The following is a 22,500-nucleotide window of genomic DNA, read 5'->3' on the forward strand; positions in this document are numbered from 1 at the left end:
CAAGGTAAACCACAACCAAACACTACTGAAATATTCCAACTCTTGCATTTCAAAGAAATAAATTCAAAATGAACTTTGAAAAATCAAGAAAATGTAACTTTGACAAGGTAAACCAAGACCAAACACTACATAAATATTGCAACTCTTACATTTAAATGACAAAAATTAAAAATTAACTTTTAATAATCACGGAAATGTAACTGTGATTATTTAAATCATAACCAAACACTACTGAAATATTCCAACTATCGCATTTCAGGAAAAGGAAATTAAAATAAAGTTATAAAAGTCAAAAAATTTTAACTTTGACTAGGTAAAACACAGCAAAACACCACTGAAATATTACTAGTCTTGCTTTAAAATGAGAGAAATTATAAATGAACTTTGAAAAATTAATAGGATGTAACTGCGACTCCCTAAAACACGTCCAAATACTACTGAAAGATTCCAGCTCTTTCATTTCAACTAAAGAAATACAAAATTAACTTAGAAAAAACAAGAAAAAGAAAAAGAGAACATTTAATAAACGTCCAAACAATTCTGAAATATTAAAACTCTTTTATAACAAGTAAAGATATTCAAAATTAACTTTGAAAAATCAAGAAAATGTACATGAGTAATTTTAAATCAAATCACCACACTACTTAAATAGTACAAATAGTTCGTAAACACTATAGAACTAAAAAATGAAAATATACATCTACAGATAAATAAAAATTTAAAAGGAACTAAAAAAAACAAAAAAACTGACAAAGAAAAACTATAGCATTTAAAAAAAAGAATTCAAAAATGAAATACTAAAAATCAATAACTTTAAAATCTGTAACGAGAAACCACAACCACACAAACCTGAAATATTCGAAATATATCTTTTCTACGGAAGAAAAACAAGATAAACTTTCAACAATCAAGAAAATTTAACTGTGTCATTCCAAACCTCGAACAAACACAACTGAAATATTCTAAATCATGCATCTAACTCATGCAACGAAAGAAAATCAAGATAAACTTTGAAAAATCAGGAATATGAAAATGTGGCAATATAAAACACAGAAAAACCCTACTGAAATATTTCAATTCTTGCATTTAAACGAAAGAAATTCAATATGAACTTTGAAAAATAAAGAAAATGTAAGTGTGTCACGGTAAACAACCAACATACAATACTGAAATAGTCCACCACTACCATTACAACGAAAGAAATACTTAATTGAATATTAAAAAAAAATAAAATGAATAAGATGCATGGAAAACCACAGAACACCTAAAAAGACATAAACCAAAAAGATCGTTACAATTATAGAAATTCAAACTGATAATTAAAAAATCAAGAAAATGTAAGTGTGACAATGTAAAAAACAAAGAAATACTACTTAAATATTCAAACTCTTACATATCAATAACAAAAATTCAATATGAACCTTAAAAAATCAAGAAAATATATCTGTATCAAGTTAAACAACAATAAAACACTAATGAAATATTCAATTTCTATCATTACACCTTAATAATTTCTATATGAACATTGTAAAATCAAGAGAATTTAAGAGTGACAAGGAAAAGTACGAAAAAAAACATTTAAAATTTACAAACACATGACTTTCAATGAAAAAAATTAAAAAAAAACTTTTAAAAATCAAAAAAATGTACATACGACATTTTAGACAAAAACCAAGCACTACAAATAAAGAACAACTATTTAATTACAACTAAATAAATACAAAAATAACATTTAACAAAAAAGAAAATGTAAATGTGGAACTGAAAATAACAAAAACAAACTACATAACTATTACAAATCATGAATTAAACAAAAATAAATTCAAAATCAAATTTAACAATCAAGAAAAATTTATTTATGAAACGGTAAACAACAACGAAACAATACTGAAATATTCCAACTCTTACATTTCAACTAAAAAAATTCAAAATGAAAGTTGAAAAATCACAAAAATGTACCTGTGACAATGTATACCACAACCTAACACTACTGAAATATACCAACTCTTTAATTTCAACTAAATATATTAAAAATTAAATTTTAAAAATCAATAAAATGTAACTTTGAAAAGGTAAACCTCAACCAATCACTACTGAAATTTTCCAACTCTTGAATTTCAACGAAAGAAATTCAAAATGAACTTTGAAAAAACAAGAAAATGTAACTGTGACAAGGTAAACCACAACCAAACACTACTGAAATATTCCAACTCTTGCATTTCAAGGAAAGAAATTCAAAATGAACTTTGAACAATCAAGAAAATGTAACTGTGACAAGGTAAACCATAACCAAACACTACTGAAATATTCCAACTCTTGCATTTCAACGAAAGAAATTCAAAATGAACTTTGAAAAATCAATAAAATGTAACTGTCACAATTTAAACCATAACCAAACAATACTTAAATATTCCAACAATTTAAATAAAAAAAAATAAATTAAAAAATAAAATTTAAAAAAAAAATAAAATGTAACTGTGACGATGAAAAAAATAAAAAAAAACTACTGAAATATTAAAACTATTGAATTTAAACTAAAGAAATTAAATATGAAATTTTAAAAGTCAATAAAATGTAACTGAGACAAGTTAAACCACAAACAAACACTACTTAAAAATTCAAATTCTTTCATTTAAACTAAAAAATTAATAATGAAATTTTAAAAAACAATAAATTATAATTGTTTCAAGTTATACCACTACCAAACACTACTGATAAAGTCAAAATCTTGAATTTCAACTACATAATTAAAAAATGCAAAATGAATAATAAATTATATTATAATGTTTCAAGGTAAAAAAAATCCAATCACTACTTAAATAGTAAAATTATATTACATCTACGTAAGAAATTCAAACTGAAACGTTAAATAAAAAAAAAGATTAAATAATTGACTTTAAATATCAAAAAATCACTCCTGAAATATGCCAGCTCTTTCATTACATCGAAATAATTTAAAAATGAACTTTGAAAAATCTATAAAATGTAGCTTTGACAATTTAAAACACAATCATACACTATTTAAATATTTAAACTCTTTTATTAAAACTAAATAAATTAAAAATTACCATTTAAAATACAATAAGATCAATATTTGACCTGGTAAACCCAAACCAAACACCACTTAAATATTAAAAAACTAACTGAAAAGAAAAATAAGGAAAAAATTAACATATAAAAAAAACGATCAAGAAAAAGTGAAAAAGTAAACCACAACCAAACGCTTAATAATTATATAAAAACTTACATTACAAAGAAATAAACAAAAAATTTACATTTAAAAATAAAGAAAATTTAACTGTGGCCTGGTAAACCCGAACCAAACACTACTTAAATATTCCAACTCTTGCATCTAAATGACAAAAATTCAAAATAAACTTATAATAATAACGGAAATGTAACTGTGATTATTTAAATCATAACCAAACACAACTGAAATATTCCAACTCTTGCATTTCAGGGAAAGGAATCTAAAATGAACTTTGAAAAAACAAGAAGTTCTAAGTTTGACACGGTAAACCACAGCAAAAAAATACTGAAAAATTCCAAATCATGCTTTTCAATGAAAGAATCTCTAAATGAACTTTGTAAAATTAAGAAAATTAAACTGTGACACGGTAAAACACATCCAAATACTACTGAAAGATTCCAACACTTTCATCTCAGCGAAATAAATTCAAAATGAAAATTTAAAAATCAAGAAAATGTAACTGTGACAAGGTAAACCACAAACAAAAACTACTTAAATATTGCAACTCCTAAATTTAAATGAAAGAAATTCAAAATGAACTTTGAAAAATAAAGCAAATGTAAATGTGACAAGGTAAACCAAAACGAAACATTACTGAAATATTACAACTCTTTCATTTCAACTAAAGAAATTCAAAATGAACTTTGAAAAATCAAGAAAATGTAACTGTGACAAGGTAAACCACAACCAAACACTACTGAAATATTCCAACTCTTGCATTTCAACGAAAGAAATTCAAAATGAACTTTGAAAAATAAAGAAAATGTTACTTTGACAAGGTATACAACAACAAAACACTATTGAAATAGTCCCACTCTTGCTTTTAAACAAAAGAAATTCAAAATGAACTTTGAAAAATCAAGAAAATGTAAGTGTGACAAGGTAAACAACAACGAAACACTACTGAAATATTCCAACTCTTGCATTTCAACGAAAGAAATTCGAAATGAACTTTGAAAAATCAAGAAAATGTAACTGTTACAAGTTAAACCATAATCAAAATCTACTGAAATATTCCATCTGTTGAATTTCAGCGAAAGAAATTCAAAATGAACTTTTAAAAATCAAGAAAATGTAACTGTGACAAGGCAAACCACAACCAAACACTACTGAAATATTCCAACTCTTGCATTTCAACGAGAGAAATTAAAAATTAGCATTTAAAAATCCAGAAAATGTAAGTCTGTCAAGTTATACGACAACCAAACACTACTTAAATGCACCAACTAGTGCATTTCAAAGACATACATTCAAACTGAAAATTTAAAAACCAAGAAACTGTAGCTTTGATCCAGAATACAACGACAAATCAACTACTGAAATATTACACATCTGAAATTTCAACAACAAAAATTAAAAATTAATCATGAAAAATCAAGTATTTGTACGTGAGGCAAGGTAAACCACAACAAAACACTAATGAAATATTCCAACTCTTACATTTCAATGAAAGAAATTCAAAATAAGCTTTGTAAAATCAATAAAATTTAACTTTTACAAAGTAAATCATAACCCCACACCTTGTAACTAGTCCAACAATTTCATTTCAGCGACAGCTATTCAAAATGAACTTTGAAAAATCAAGAAAATGTAACTTTGTCGATTACAATCCCGGCCAAACGCTACTCTACTGGACCATCATAATCATAGATTTGGAAGCCATACAAAAAGTAAATAGAAATATCAAGAAAATGAATAATTGACATGGTAAACCACAACAAAACCCTTCTGAAATAGTTCACCTCTTTCATTTCAACGAAATAAATTCAAAGTTACCCAAGAAAAATCACTAGAATGTAAGTGTTACTAGCTGAAACAATAAGAAACAATATTTAAATCTTCCAAATCTTGAATATCAAGTAAAGAAATTAAAAATGAACTTTGAAAAATCAAGAAAATGTACTTGTGACAAGGTAAATCACAACCAAACACTAATGAAATATTCCAACTCTTGAATCTCCACGAAAGAAATTCAAAATGAACTTAGACAAATCAAGAAAATTTACCTGTGACAAGGTAAACCCCAACCAAACCCCACTGAAATATTCCAAATCGTGCATTTCAAAAAAATAATTTAAAAATGAACTTTGAAAAATCAAGAAAATTTAACTGTGACAAGGTAAACCACAGCCGAACACTACTGAAATATTCCAAATCTTGCATATCCTCAAAAGAAATTCAAAATGAAATATGAAAAAGATAGAAAATTTAAATTTGTAATTGTAAACATCAACAAAACAATATTTAAATATTCCAACTCTTGCATCTCAACGAAAGAAATTCAATATTAACTTTTAAAAATAAGGAAAATTTAACTTGGACAATGTAAAACACACCCTCCCACTTATGACATATTCAATCCATGGAATTTAATATAAATAATTTATAAATTAACTTTTAATAATAAATACAATGAAACTTTTGAGTGTTCATAACTAAAACAATAAAACTTACCTATACCAAATATTGTGTTACAACTATAAACATTAAAACTGATCCTTAAAAAATAAAGAAAATGTAAGTGTGACAATGTCAACAACAGAGACACACTAATTAAGTATAACAACTCTGCAATTACAACTACATAAATTAAAATTAACTTTGAAAAATCAATAAAATGTAACTGTGACAAGGTAAAACACCATCAAACACTACTGACATATTCCAACTCTTGCATTTCAATGAAAGAAATTAAAAATGAACTATGAAAAATTAAGAAAATGTAACACTGACAAGGTAAACAACAACGAAACATAACTGAAATATTACAACTCTTGCATTTCAACTAAAGAAATTCAAAATGAACTTTGAAAAATAATGAAAATGTAGCTGTGACAAGGTAAACAACAACCAAACACTACTAAAATGTTCCAAATCTTGCATTTAAACAAAAGAAATTCAAAATGAACTTTGAAAAATAAAGAAAATGTAACTGTGACAAGGTAAACTACAACAACACACTAGAGAAATATTCCAACTCTTGACTTTCAATAAAAGAAATTCAAAATGAACTTTGAAAAATCAAGAAAATGTAACAGTGACAAGGTAAACCACAACCAAACAAAGTTAACACTACTGAAATATTATAACTCTTTCATTTCAACTAAAGAAATTCAATATGAACTTTGAAATATTAAGAAAATGTAGCTGTGAGAAGTTAAATCACAATTAAACACTACTGAAATATTCCAAATCTTGCCTTTCTACGAAAGAAATTCAAATTGAACTTTGAAAAATAAAGAAAATCTAAGAGTGACATGGTAAACTATATAAACACACTACTGAAATATCCCAACTCTTTCATTTCAAAGAGAGAAATTACAAATGAATATTGAAAACACTAGTATGTTTTACTGCTAAAATGTAATCCACGAGCGAAAACCTCGGATAATGTCCTAATCTAGATTTTAAAGGAAAAACTTTCTAAATGAAATTTGTAATCTCTTTTGGAATTTACATAGACAACGTAAACCACAACCAAACACAACAGAAAAATTCCAACTCTTGCATTTCAACGAAGGAAATTCAAAATGAACTTTGAAAAATCAGACCTTTGGAGGGGGAGGGGCCGGGGGGAGGGGTTTGTTCTGTGTCTCAATGCACAAAAAAAAGTATAAAAAATGGGGGAGGGAAGGGGGAGGGGAGGAGGAGGAGGAGGGAGGGGGCGGTGAGGAGGGGGAGGATAGGGAGGAAGAGGGAGGGGAGGGGCCCTTTGGGGCCAAGGGGGGAGGGGCCCTTTGGGGGCCGGGGGGTCCGTTGGGGGTCTGGGGGACCCTTGAGGGCCGGGTGGTCCTTTGGGAGCCCGGGGGACCTTTGAGGACTGGGGGCTTCCTTCGGGGTTGGGGTAGGGGGATTGGAAGCCTTTGGGGTTGTGGTAGAGGACCACACAACACTGTTCAAATGAAACTTATGTATTATAACGACCACAGAGTTTCACCCTCAAATTCTCTTCCAAAATCTCTTCAAAAATCATCTTTTAAAATGTCTCTAACTGTTTCTCCGAAATAATTCCATAACCTGTCTAAAACAGTTTCGCCCAAATAATCCCTAAACTTAATTCAGCGTGTTCCTTTTGTTTTTGGCATCTCTGCGCTAATGCATTTCAAATTAATAAGAAACCTGATTCCCGCGCTAAAACAATTCATCGGTAATATGTTTCTTGGAGAATTGTTTCCATGGAGTTTGGTTATTAATATCCTTTGGAGTTCGACCAAAAGAGTTGTTTCCGGGGCAAAGACATTAATGACTTGGATCTATTCCTGGAGAATTGTTTCTAGGCGAAAATTTTTAAAGTCTGACAGATGATGTCATTGTTTGATTGATCTGTCAAGAAAGGGGAATTAATTTGTTGTTTCTAAGGGGAATTATTGATTCACGATAGGTGAATTTAGGTCGACAGCACAGGTTTTCCAAATTCGTGGACGGCATAACATTCGCTGAGGGTGTGCCAAAAACACACCTGGAGAAAGAGACCATTGACCCCATTAACCACGTGTTCTCCCTAGGGAGGCTATGCCCATATTTGGGGTGCAAAAAAGTTATAGTTGGCAGCAGGGGTGAGGGGTGGGAGTTATTATGGCCATTCTACTGGAACCAATATTTTATTTTCTACTTTCCTTGTATATTCGGGTCCCCATAGCCTTGTGTTGTAAATGATAAAATTGGTCAGGGTAAAATTGGTTATTTTATGCATTTTACCGTAATTTTTCATTTCTTTCTTTTCTTCTTTTTTTCGTATTTCTGCGTGTTTTCTGCGTATTTCTGCGTATTTTTTACGTGGGAAGATCTTTCCATGGATGAATTTTACATGGGAGAAAGGAGTTTTCCATGGAGCGGAGCTGGATTTCCCAGCATTATTTCAAAAAAAACTATCAACTTAGAACGAATAAAAATTATTGCGCGTATGAGCGGCTCGCCCCCTCGTCAATACCCCTCTCTTTACTCTAAAGTGTTTTAGTACTTTTAAAAGAGCTATTTTCTCTAATTAACCGCCTTTGTGATTCAGGAGTGATTCTTAAAGAATTGGGACAAAATTCGAACTTTAGCGTAAAGAATGAAGTATGGACGAGGGGGCAACCTCCTGATATACGTATTAATTTCTGTTAGTTTTAAGTTTTAATCTTGCTCCTTACTTTCAGTTAAGGAAACTTCTTTTTTTATTTAAATCGACAAAAAGATTGAGATCATCATAGCCCTCGAAGTTGGTAAGCGTGTGGATTTTCATTCCAACCAAATCAGATTTTTAATAATGCTAAATGCTGCGTTGTTAAGACTTCTGATTCGCTACCTTGGGTCGGTAGTGCAATGCGTAGTTGGGGGTAAAACTGGTATTTCACCTGTTTTATTGTTTCACGTAATTTATATATTTTATGTATTTTACTGGTATTTTACATACTTTACTGATATATTTTTACGGCACCTTGTAGTTTTCATCATGCAAAACTACCGAAAGGCTACCGAAACAGGGCTGGATATGATATTGTTACTGTGATTTTTAATGGCTACACAACAGGGCGAAAGAAAGCGATATAATTGCTAATTGCACTGAGTGATTTCATTGTTGAGTGTTTATGATTTAGTGATAAATTGGTATTCGACTAGCCCTTTTCTTTTATTATATGTCCTTATTTGCATATGCTTATTCTCTTTTAATGAACAATTAATTAAAAAAGCTTTTTCTACAAAGTAAGTTTTTTTTGAAAAGTAATGAACTCCATTAGACCAAAAATAGAATCAAATAATTTATCAAGCATACAACTACCACAAGTCAGCATCAATAAATAAATTAAACCCAAAACAAACAGAAATTAAAATAAATAACAAAGTCAAACTGGAAACGAGCAGAAGTTAATATGAGTAGGGTTCTAATCCACTATGCTTTCTAAAAGCCAGAATAGAATTTGTATTTTGCTGAAAAAAATTCAAATGAATTTACTGAAAAAAGGTGCAATGTCAGTTTAATATACATATGCTGATATTTATTCCTTAAAATCTTAATTAATTTTTGATTTCTTAAAGTTATAAAAGTGAAAATAGTTCAAGGAATTTTTCAAATTAATTTCTGCTCGTTTTGAGTTTGACTCTGTTATTTACTTTAATTTCTGTTTGTTTTTGGTTTCATTTATATATTGATACTGACTTCTGGTAGTTGTATGCTTGGTAGATTATTTGATTCTATTTTTGTTCTTTTTTGGTCTAATGGAGTTCTTTACTTTTTTTTAAAAACTTATTTTGTAGAAAAAGTTTTTTTAATTAATTTTTTATATTGACCTAGTCTTTTTCAGGGAGAAAGACTGAGCCTCTTCTAAAGTTTAACAACCATCCCTTCCATAATAACCTTAAATACCCCCTAGGCATAATTTATAACCCTTGTCCCTAATCTCTGGGTGTTTTTTTTTCGACCCCAAAAGCCTTGTTATAGGATATTTAGACCATTTTGAACAGAATAGCTAATCTCAAAATTTCCATTAGATGCATTTCAGGACAAAACGACGTAAGTTTGTGTGTGTGTATGTGGCGGGGATAGCTGCCCCCCCATCACTTTGACTCTTGAAAAGAAAACTAGAGCGTCTGATTACCAATCCAATAAGCCCCCTCTGAAGTTTATATGACCACGCTTTCTATAAAAACCTTATATGTCCCCAAGGCATAATTTACAACCCCTGCCCTGAGGGCTGGGGGGGGATTCGTTATACTCAAAGATATATTTTTCAGACCTTTCTGATACGCTGAACAAAATGGCTATCTCAGAATTTTGATTGGAAGTGTTTGGGGAAATGAGGGGCGTAGGGGGTTGGGGCATTTGCCCTCTGATCACTTTGACTTATAAAAAAAGGCACTAGGCCTCTCAGGTTCCAATCGAATTAGCCCTTTTTGAAGATTCCACGACAACGGTTTCAATAAAAACCTTATATGCCCCCAGGGCATAACTGACGACCCTTGTCCTAAGAGCTATGGGGGGAGGGTTGTCATCCTCAAAGACATATTTTACAGACATTTCAACGATGTAGAACAAAAGGGCAATATCAAAATGTTGATTGGATATGTTTGTGGAATTGATGGGCGTGAGGGGATTCTCTCTCCGATTACTTTCGACTATTAAAAAGGGCAATATCCATCTCAATTCCCAATCGAATGAGCCCTTTTTGAAGTTTTTATAACAACGATTTCTATAAAAAACATTATATACCCCCAGGGCATAACTTACAACCTTAGCCCTAAGGGCTGTGGGGGGGGGTTGTCGTACTCAGAAACGTAATTTTTGGACCCTTCAACGACGCTCAACAAAATGGCTATATCAAAATGTTTGGTCGCAAGTTTTTTGGAGAAATGGTGGACTTGGCGGAGAGCATTCGCCCTCCGATCGATTTTGACTATTAATAAAGGAACTAGCCCTCTCAAATCCCAATTGAATGAGCTCATTTTGAAGTTTCTACGACAACGCTTTCTATAAAAACCTTATATGCTCCCAGGGCATAACTTAGAACCTTTGCCTTGGGGGCTCTGGGGGTTTAGTCATCCTCAAAGACATAATTTCCGAGCCTTTCAACTACGTTGAACAAAATGGCTATCTCAAAATTTTGATTGAATGTGTTTGGGGAAATGGTGGGCATGAGAGGGGGTTAGTTGCCCTCGAATCACTTTCGACTATTAAAAAGGGCACTAGCCTTTTCAATTTTCAATCCAATGAGCCTTTTTTTAACTTTCTTCAACAACTCTTTCTATAAAACCTTAATTGCCCCCAGGGCACAACTTACAACCCTTACACTGAAAGCTTTGGGGGGGGGGGTTGTCATCTTCAAAGACCTAATTTCCAGAACTTTCAAACTTTCCAGAATCTCAAAATTTTGATTGGATGTGTTTGGGGAAATGGTGGGCGTGAGAGGGGGGTTAGTTGCCCCAGGGACGTACGCAGGGGGGGCCTCCGGGCCCGCCCCCCCCCCCGAAATCTCACGATTTTTTTCACTTTCCCATAATTTTCTGAATTCTCTCACAGAATAGTGGGTTTGAAGGATTTGGCCCCCCCCCTTGAAACAAATTGCCCCCCCTACAAATTCCTGCGTACGTGCCTGAGTTTCCCTCCAATCACTTTCGACTATTAAAAAGGGCACTAGCCCTTTCATTTTCAAATTGAATGAGCCCTTTTTCAAGTTTCTATGACAACGCTTTCAATAAAAACCTCGTATACCCCAGAGCATAACTTACAATTCTTGCCCTGAGGGCTGTGGGGGGAGTGTCCTCCTGAAAGACATAATTTTCAGATCTTTCTACTACGTTGAACAAAAGGGCTATCTCAAATTTTTGATTGGATGTGTTTGGGGAAATAGTGGGCGTGGAAGAGGTGTTAGTTGCCTTCCAATCACTTTCGACTATTAAAAAGGGCACTAGCAATTCCAATTTCCAATCGAATGAGCCCTTTTAGATGTTTCTACGACAACTCCTTCGATACGAAGTGCCCTGGTCTAAACAAAAAAATAATAATAATACATTGTGCCAACATTGTTCTTTACTTAGGCAGCGATATTGCGCTGCCTACGATTATTTGTCCTTATTTGCATAAGCTTATTCTCTTTTAATGAACAATTTACGTAATCTTTCCGCTAAAATAATTTCAAAAAGCAATATCATATGGCTCGTGGGCCCCCCTACAAATTGGAAAACACATTACATGCCCCCCTATATTTGAGGGAATTAATTACACGTACAGGTATGGGGGGGGGAGAGTACTTAAACTGGAAGCTATTCTGAAATCCAATAGGTAGAAATTTTCTCAATGCAAATGAATTCAAGTTTTGTTAACATACTATTTAGTTTGGGGCACTCAAATTGGATTAACACCATTTTATTTATTTGATAAATAGGTTTTGATTTGGTTAACGATTTTTCTAGCTATATGGCAACTCTAAGACAGCAACCTGTACTATATTTTCTAGGGAGTACCGTATTTTACCCAATTTCACTTAATTTTACCAGTTTTACCTTATTTTAACAATTTTATTTACCAGATTTTTATTTTGCGGTAATTTTACAACCGCACCATAACCCAAGGACTTAAGCATAGACGGTTTAATTCTTTGAGACAAAAAATATTGGGCTCCCTTTTTTGGGAGGTGCCCTGGAACAAAAATTTGTTGTACATTAGATTTCTCTAGTCTGAAGGACGTGCCTATAAGTTTCAAACTGATCAGCAACGGAAAGTTTTTGGCCGATTTGCTTTCATCTGCCGCCCCCTCCCCCCTGTCACACAACAAAATACTTTATCTTTTTTTACCCAAACATCTCAGAAATTTTTTAGCCAATTGCTCACCCAATGTCAAATAAGCCCCACCCCCTAGTTGGTCATTATGAAGTCTATGTGTAAATAATTGAAAATTGGTGCTATTTATACCACAGATTCAAGGAACCATGTGAGCTATGCCATTCCCAGATTCATATTTAATCGGGTGTTTTAACTATTTTGAGCAAAATCACTATCCTAAAATTTTGATTGGATGTATTTGGGGGTTACAGGGGGACTGGGTAGGAAGAAGGGACGCTAGGACTCTTTTAGTTCCAATCAAGTGAGCCCCCTTTAAAGTTTTAAAAAACTGGCTCTTCTTGTAGAACCAGCTCGGGGGGGGGGAGAAGAATAAATAATAAAAAAAAGTATTTCAGGCATTTACCTCTTTACTGAAGCAGCACTAGAGTTCTGCCTCTGGTGCTTTAATAAAATGGTGGTTATAAAAAGACATTCACATATTCCCTATATAACTAGTTTTTTACACAGACAAAGAACAACACTCAAATAAGGAAGGGAGGTTTCTCTCTTAAAATTAATCGCAAGGTTTCTATTTTTAGACATAGGCCCGATGCAGAAGATTCCAATTACCAATGCTGCTTGGTCAAGGTGGCTCCTGATCTCTCTGAAAGGTTTCTGAAGTTCTACCATGACAAATGCTGGATTGACAGAAAATGTGTTGAATATGAAGATAAATGTATGCTCAAGATTATTCTTGTCAATAAACAAGAAAGTGATAAATTGAAACCTGGTAAGGGCTTATCTCTTCTTATCTATCACAAAATTCAATAAGAGAATAAGCAATTTGACTCTTTGGTAACTTTTGAGGTAGCTCCCTCTTTCTCAATATTCAAGATGTTTCATCTATCTGAAGATCTGTTCCTAAGAATCATGCCCTTATTTTGGGATAAAAAAAAATCTGCGAAATACAAGTACCAATGAATCCTAATCACAAAGGATTTGTAAAACATTTATAGATTTTTTTTTTCAGACTTAGCTGAAAAACATTTCGCCATTAGCAGTCTAAAAAACAAACTTAAGTTCCCCCTCTCTTGGTAATAAAAATTGTTTGTTAAGTATCTACATTAGAGTAACCTTTGGCTATTGATTATTTTTTGCAGGTTAAAATGTTGCCGTCCGTTATTCTTAATCTTACTCGAATTAGCAATGAAACTGACCGTGCAAAAATGTACCTGAATCAGACACCTACTAAATAACTCTTGAATGCCTTACAGTTGAAGTAATTCTTGAAGTAGCTGGAAATATTAAAAATTATACATACTTTTTAGTCTACCAGTTTCTATAAGGAAGAAAAGATAAGGAAATAAAATATTTATTGTGGTCTTTCATCAAAGATATGCAGCATAACTTTTATTTCTCATTTTCATCTTTTATGGAATGTCATTGTATTTTCAAATTGGTCTGACATTCTTTTTTCTGGTGCTTAATGCACAATGATAGGATTATCAAATTTTTCAGTAGCTTTTTAGAAATTTTACAGCATGACCTTTCGTATTTCTGGATCTATGTCCTGATGATTTATCCGTTGGTGCTTTAATCACAGCATGTAAGGTTCTTTTTTCCATTATATAAGCGAGAATATTTTGGGTAGAGGTAGATCTTCAGTACATAAATTGCTTTTGCAAACCACCTAGCATGACTTACAACTTATGCTGTATAAAATACCACTGAGAAAAACCTTAGCTAAGTCGATCTATTTTGGGTAATCATCTTGATGTTTTCTCTGTGTAGAAAGCAGATGTCTAACAAGTCCAAAATGGTAGATAGAACACCATCTGGTACATCCTTGCTGCCTGTTATCAAAATGTTCTTGTTGGGTCTTGTCAAGATTTCTTTGAATATTCCAAGTGTCACAGGCTAGGGGGCAGAGTCACATTGTAGCTCTCAATAATTTAAAAAAGCCTTTCAGAACTAACCAAAAATGTAAAGATTGCAAGGGCTCGTTAAGTAAACGTTCCCGATTTTGTAGACGTCATTTCATCATACACCATTCCCTCCTCTGCTGCTTGGCAAACAACCACAACCTGCTTTTCTCCAGAAGATGGGAGATTTTAGGGACTTTCAGCAGTTCCTCTTTGCCTTGCAAAGTTAATTTTATTGCCAGTATATCAGTTTTTTCTATGCTTGCAAGAACTTGGAGCTGCTTTCAATTCCAGTACAAAACTAATTTTCGGTAGTCTTTTACTTGATATTCGTGCTTCTTCTTCTTTTCCGGCGAGCGTGCTGATTTTTTATGTATCTTGCTTCATAAATTTCTTCTCTGAAAAGAAGTTAAATGTTACCAGGCTCTTAGTGTCATACCCAAAAGAGTCAAAATTCATCTAAAACCTCAATAAAAGACTAGCGACAAATTAGATTTTTACTTATACCTGGCGCCGCGAATTTAATAACTAAAAAAAGCTCTGCAGAATCATCAGAATAAAAACTCAATTTGTATTGGAAATTTTCCACTTATCAAAAACTTCAGAGATGTAAGTATTAATAAACTTTAACGTACCTCAAAATCCAGAAACTATTGCAGACCACACTGCGTTTTTGTCAGCGGATTATGTATTTCTGCTGATGACGGTCACTGTACATGTCACCAAAATATCCAGTATATTTTTAATTGTGAATTATCACTGTCTAATAAAAGGATTTATCCCTGTTCGAACTTTTATTTATTGTTAGCTGTCATTTACTTGATGATGATTTGAGAATTTTACCTGCCATCATCACCTCTTTGGCTGCTTGTTTTAAATTCATATTTTTTTTTTATGTATCAAATAATTGTTCTGCTATTCACTAAGTTTGTTTCTTGTTTTCCTGGCAGTTTCCATTGCAGTGTGCTTTAGTGCTTTTTCTGTCTTGCATTATAAGTTTCTCACGCTATTATTGCAGTTGAATTTGACAAGAATAGAGTTCTTTCCCAAAAGAGATTTAATCAAGCATGGACACTAACATCATAGTTTTAGCTCTCCATCAGTTCTTGCCAAATGAATTCTGCTTATCTGCCCAGTGATCAGATTTGCTAAACAAGTATGAACACCTTTTCCCTACTGTCTCTTGCAGAGGTTGGAAATTGTACAGACTGCTAGGAGGCGCAACTATGAGTTTTGGATTTTACTCTCTATTAAATAAAAAAAACAAGTTTTTTAAACTGAAAGTAAGGAGCGACATTAAAACTTAAAGCGAACAGAAATTATTCCGTATATGAAAGGGGCTGTCCCCTTCTCAACGCCTCGCTCTTTACGCTAAAGTTTTTTATTGTTTTAAAAAATAGAGTTGTGAGAAAGAGTCAAACTTTAGCGTAAAGAGCGAGGCGTTGAGGAGGGGACAGCCCGTTTCATATACGGAATAATTTCTGTTCGTATTAAGTTTTAATGTCGCTCCTTACTTTCAGTTAAAAAAAATTGTTGTTTCATTTAATTTCTGATCGTTTTTTACTTAATACAGCTATTATTTTGGCTCGCCGTCATTGAATAAGTAAACAAAATTTGCATAAAAATTTTCATTCTCTTTTGCTAAATAGATATCTCTAAATTTGGTTATTACGTAATTTACAAATTAACTTACGTAACTAACTTCTATATTCGTATATGTTTCTTCTGGCAAAAAATACAAAGTTGCAGATTTTTGCAGATATCAGCTTGAAACCTATGTATTAGGGTTTTCTGATACGCTGAATCTGACGGTGGGATTTTCATTAAAGTTCTTTCATTTGTAGGGGATGTTTCCTCCCTCTTTACAAAATCAGGTAAATTTTCTCAGGTTTGTAGCCTTTGATGAGTAATACTAAACTTAATAAAATTTATATATTTAGAATCAGTATTATAAACCCATTCTTTTGATACATTTATTGACATCAAAATTCCGTTTTTAAAAGTTTCGATTACTATTGAGCCGTATTGCTTGTTTTTTTATTGTTTTTTTTTTATTACGTATATGTTATTACGTATATGAGGGGGTTCTCCCCTTAGTCAATACGACGCTCTTTACGTTAAAATTTAAAAAAAAATTTGATTCACAAACCCCTGAATCACAAAAACCCCTTAATTAGAATAGATAGCTCTTTTGAAAGCACTAAAAAAACTGTAGCGTAAAGAGCGAGGTTTTGACTTGGGGGAGAACCCCCTCATATACGTTATAATTTCTGTTCGTTTTAACTTATAATGTTGCTTCTTACTTTCAGTTGAAAAAACTTGTTTGTTTTATTTAATTTCGGATCGTTTTTTAAATAATGCTTGGAAATCTGGCGCCCCCTTCATAGAAATGTCCCTTACCCCAAAGAAACATCCTCCACGGAAAGATTCTCCAGAGTAACCCCCTACTCCAGCCCCCCCCCCTCCAGAAAAATATCCTTCCTGAAAATGTCTGTATACTTCCCAATAACCAATAAATAATGCTGGCAAGTCCGGCGCCCCCTTCGTGGCAATTTCTCTTCCCCCATGAAAACTTCCTTCATGGACAGATCCTCCAACATAACCCCCGACCCCCCCCCCCACTACCAGAAAAAAACCTCCTGAAAACTTCTGTATACTTACCAATAACCAATACTATTTGTTAACATTGGGTAAAGTTCATAACTTTCAGCCCTCCCCCTGGGGGCTTTGAGGGATTAAGTCATCATAAAATACATAGTTATAATATTTTAGACCATGCTTAAAAAAATGGCTATCTCAAAATTTTGATCGGGTGACTTTGGGAAAAAAATGAGCGTAGGGAGCCTAGTTGCCCTCCATTTTTTTGGTCACTTAAAAAGGGCACTAGAACTTTTAATTTCCGTTCCAATGAGCCCTCCCACGATATTCTAGGACCACTGGGTGATACGATCACCCCTGGGGAAAAAGAAAAAAAAAATAATAATAAACACGCATCCGTGATCTTTCTTCTGGCAAAAAATGGAAAATTCCACATTTTTCTAGATAGGAGCTTGAAACCTCTACAGTAGGGTTCTCTGATACGCTGAATATGATGGTGTGATTTTCATTAAGGTTCTATAATTTTTAGGGGTCTTTCCCCCTTTTTTTAAAAATCAGTCAAATTTTCTCAGGCGCGTAACTTTCGATGGGTAGCACTAAACTTGATGAAAGTTATATATTTGAAATCAGAATTAAAATATGATTCTTTTGATGTATCTATTGGTATCAAAATTCCGTCTTTTAGAGTTTCGGTTAGCCGGGTCGCTCCTTACTTACAGTTCGTTACCACGAACTGTTTGATCAACTTTGGCTGAGATTTGATACCCCTTCTGCTAGCATGATATGATTTAATATATCCCTCTCATTTTTGTCCCCAACAAAGATCAGGTCATGTTCTGATCCCCCAAAGCTAAAACAAAACTGGTAGTACTGAGTTACAATAAAATATTTAAGTTTTTCCTATACTTATCTTATAATGGGTGATTCATCCTTCCTGAAATCTCGGTTCGATTACGAGCCGGTCAATGGTCATTAGAATCACTGGATAGAGGTTTCCTTACACAGGGATCATCTCAATAAAAGCCCTTTTTTCCCTTTGTTTTTTCAATGTATTTTTCGCAGGAGTATTTTGTTCAAATTATTTTGGCACATGGATAATTCAACGTCGGGTGTAAGCCATGATTTATTGGTGCTGTTGTAAATTTTAAGTTTAGAATTTATATAAAAGTGGCATTTTTGAATGGAGTGGATGTGAGATTACTCAGAGAATAGAGATGAAAGATGCACATTTTACCTAATTCTAAAATTGAGAAGTCGATGAGAGACATGGCAAATTTTGTTTGGGCCAAATCCTGGCTTAAGAAACGTACCATATGTCATTTTTTTCTGGACTTCCCTTGATGGGGGGATGGAGACAGGAGCTTATAAAATTAGTTCCTCATTTCTACTTCTCTTCACTATTACCTAATAGAGATCACGTTCGCCAGTTCTGGTCCGGTTTGATTGATTTGCTGCTATATTTTCCTCCGTCATTTCGTGCTTTCTGTTTCTCCGTTGCCTGCTCTTAACTCCCTAACTTCTAACTTTGTTATTTTAGTTTTCATGGGAGAATAAGTGCTGTTAGCTAGGCTGTCGCAATGTCATGGCTATCCTTAGAACAACTTCAAGAACGTTGCCTCAAACCGTAGATGTAACTAGTAAACATGTATGACAGGTGTTACACGTCTTTTGAATCGTGTGCATAGAAGTTATACAAGTCATGCAAACAGTAGAGAATAATGGTAATAATATGGAATAATGTTAGACGCCGAGTTTCACATTCTCTATTGAATAACAATAGAGAATAATGGTAAACGCCGTCACTTCTATTTACAAGGTTCCGTGGCTAAAAAAATGTATGCAACAGTTTCCACTGCAAGTGATCTCAAAACTACATTATTTTCAGTAAATATTGACCACATTCATGTCACAGAAAGAGTGCTTATGCATCCTGAGCTTAGGCCACCAAAAGAAATGCCACATGGTAATGTTGGAACTTCGACGAAAGTTTTTCTAGATATTATTCGGTCATGTCAATTGCCGCCACGTACTATCAGAAGATTGGGACTGGAATTCCCTAAAAACAGGTATTTCTATTTTTAAACAAATTTTCTTTCTAATTGCATCATATGTCTAACGAACATTTATTTTTCTTAATAAAACTTATGTATATTTTATTGCTAAAAAACTTAACCTTAAAGCTTACTGTAAAACATTATACCCGCAACAGAACCTTCTTCTTATAGACCGATAACTATTTCCTCTGTTTTTTGCAAGCTTTTTGAATTGTTAATAATATGTGGCATTAGGAAGTGTTGCAAGGTCCCTCCCACCAGTTTGGTTTCCGGTCAGGAATGGGATGCGCTCACGCATTACATGTTGTAGCAAATGTTGCGTAAGATGCGTATATTTCTAATGAATGGCTGGCTATTGGTAAATATGACGTACGCCACGCATTTTACTCGGGCATACATGCACAGTCAATACTAGAATTAAGGAAAAATGGTGTCGACCCAGCTATTCGTTGTTCAAAGCGAAAGGACCTGTGTGTGATTTGTATTATGTTATCTAAAACCTGTTACCTACAAAAGCACAGTGACCTATTCAATGAAATTGGATATGATTTGTTGGACATAATTAACGAACTGGATATTGAATGAAATTGGATACAATTTTTTGGATATTTGGACTGATGAACTTATCATAAGGTGATTGCCAAGCTCACGTTGACCTACCTATTCAAAGTTAAGTGTAGTTTTTGCCTTTTTGATAATACATTTCAATGGTTCAGTTCACTAAGGATACTGTTGTTCTAGCAAAATTCAGAAGTTATCCACCATGGCCCTGCCGAGTGTTGGACATAATTAGGGCCAAGAACAATGAAATATCTTTCGTTGTATTTTCTTACGGAAGCCATGAAATCGTGACAACAACAGCCTCACAGCTTTCGACCTTTGTTAGCATTTCAAAGGAGGCTAAGAAGAAAAATGAATTAGGTGTTGCGAACGCTTTTGCGAAATTAGCTGATTTTCCTCATAAGCACTTTCAGATTAGTGGTTCGAATATACCATACATATCAGTCAATTCAGTAAACGCTGTTTCATTGGACTTGGACACACTTAAATCCAATATCCGAAATGATATTGAAAAAGAGGTATGTAAAAAAGTTGGAATATAAAATAGTGCGGATATGGTTGACTATCGTTTCTCAGATTCACGACTCTATACTCGTTCAGTATTTGACTAAGTTTGATGAGATTGAAAACAAACTACGGGCTCTTCAACACATTAACCTAGCCCTGGAAAATAGGGTTGAACAGCTTGAAACCCGTCTTGATGATATAGAGCAGGAAAAACGACTGAATCAGCTCGTATTTCATGGTGTTGACTATAGTGGGGGTCTTCCCATCTCTGAGTGTGATAAAATGCAAATTTCTGATTTTTCTTCGACCGCAATAGTTTCTGTATTTAAATTTCGAGCAAATTATACTGATTCGGACATCATTGTAAATGCAAAAAAGCGTCCTTTGCCTGTGTTGGTTGCGTTCAAGTCTGCTGAAATTGAAAGAAAAGTGTTTGCATGTAAGTCAAAGCTTGCTCGGTCGGGAATTTTTGTCACCGAGTACCTAACATCAAAAAAGAAGCAGATTCTTAAACTTGGCTAAGAGTAAGCTTGGAAACAGAAATGCTTAGTCGAATAACGGGACGATTTTTGGAAAAAAAACTCAGTGGGAGAGACCCGTAAAATTCGAGCTATGGCTAAAGTGGTTCGTTTGCCGAATCTGACCATATAATTTTGGTTGTGTAAATTGTGTTGTTGAATTACTTGTATGCGTGTTTTCCCTTTTGTATTTTATAGCCAAATTTTCAGTTCCTTTCACGTTTTTTTTTCTTTTCTTTTATTCTCTCTTTCTTTTTCCTTCTTTTTTCTGCCTATCAGTATGTTTTTATTTTTTTTGTTTTTTTTTTCGTAAATGTAGTAACCCTCTTCAATGAGTGCGAATATATATGATGACACTTTGAATGAATTCGAAAAAAACCGGTTTATTCTTGGAAGCCAAGCTCGTGACACACTTGCGGGGGATGATGAATGCATCGATGATTTTTCGTTGAATTGTCGCCCAAGTAATTATGTGAATCCGAATAATCTTTATGAGTATTCAAATCCTGCGAGTGCAGAAAGAGCGATCGTTTTCTGGAATTGCCAAGGTCTAAGAACGGCATATTCTTCTTTATGCGAACTTTTAAGTTCGTTCGATAAGAAACTGTGTATTATATGCCTTTGTGAGACAGTTGTTTCAATCAGGTCACTGCCATGAGATTTTTCTTTACCAAGATATATCTGAGAGCAAAGAGAATGGACCACAATGGAGCTGGGAGGTCTAGACCATTTGATTAATGAAGGTACACAATATTGGGTTAGGGCTGACCTTTCTCTGGGGCTTGAAGGTAGGAATCGAAACACTTTTCATTGAAATAGAAAATGAAGGGGAAAGGAACTTGATTTTGGGATTAATTTACAAAAATCCGTCATGTGATATTAGTTTTTTTTCTTGATGAATTTGAACCATTGTTAGATAAAATTAATAATGAAAATAAAAACAAATTTATGATGGGAGATTTTAATATAGATTTACTAGAAAGAGCGAATAGCTCAGATTTTGTTAATATGATGGTGTCACGTGATAGTTGTCCTCTTGTGACTATTTCAACTCGGATTTCGCATCTCTCGGCATCTTTAATTGATAATTTTTTCGTTAATGATGGATTACTTCAAAGATCCCAAGCAGATGTGGTTGTGTCCGACGGCTCGGATCACCTTCTTTTAATAAGTAAAATAAAGCTGAATCAGTCAAAGGAAAATAAACGAAATGAAAGGGCTTCGTTTTACCGTGAAATGAATAATAAGAACCTAAGGAGTTTTGCAAATATGATGGATGAAACAAATTTTCTCGCGTGTAATAAAGGAAAAGTGTCCAAATACTGCATATGATCTATTCAGTGAGATAGTGACAGTAGAAGTGACCCTAAAGCCCCCACGACTCACCCCTGCTGCCACCTATAACTTTTTTTACATAATTCATGGATGGTTATGTGTGTCGGTCGATTTATTTGATGTTTTTTATGGATTTTGTCAGTGAGAATTTGAAAAACAGGAATTTCGTCACATTTTTGTATGTTTTTATGGACTTTGTCAGTGATAATTTGAAAAAACTGGATGTTTTATGGTTTTTGTCTGTGAGAATTTGAAAAACAGGAATTTTTTCACATTTATGGATGGTTTTATGGTTTTTTTCAGTGAGAATGAAAAAACAGGAACTTTCTCATTTTAATGGATGTCAACAGCAATTTATGTATGTTTCATGGTTTTTGTCAGTGAGAATGGAAAAACAGTATTTTTCTCACTTTGCTGTCAATCATTAATCAAATTGTTTCCGGGCAAAGTTTAGTAATGTCTGACAGGTACTGCTCCAGGAATAGATTCAAATCATTAATGTCTTTGCCTCGGAAAC

The 22,500-nt window shown here is 33.4% G+C and overlaps 1 protein-coding gene across 1 annotated transcript in view; it reads left to right on the forward strand.

Annotated features, from left to right (window-relative positions):
* The window catches only part of LOC148956313 (G patch domain-containing protein 3-like), a 273,613-nt gene that overhangs the window by 36,508 nt on the left and 214,605 nt on the right, over window positions 1-22,500 (forward strand). Inside the window, exons 2-3 of the mRNA XM_089094902.1 lie at window positions 13,088-13,278; window positions 18,894-19,074. Of these exons, the coding sequence (XP_088951028.1) occupies window positions 13,088-13,278; window positions 18,894-19,074 (372 nt within the window). The remainder of the gene's footprint in view (window positions 1-13,087; window positions 13,279-18,893; window positions 19,075-22,500) is intronic.

This window comes from Artemia sp. Qi Xiang Cuo, chromosome 1 (assembly GCF_049724085.1).
Source record: "Artemia sp. Qi Xiang Cuo chromosome 1, ASM4972408v1, whole genome shotgun sequence".
In the NCBI taxonomy this organism is placed as follows: Eukaryota; Metazoa; Arthropoda; class Branchiopoda; order Anostraca; family Artemiidae; genus Artemia; species Artemia sp. Qi Xiang Cuo.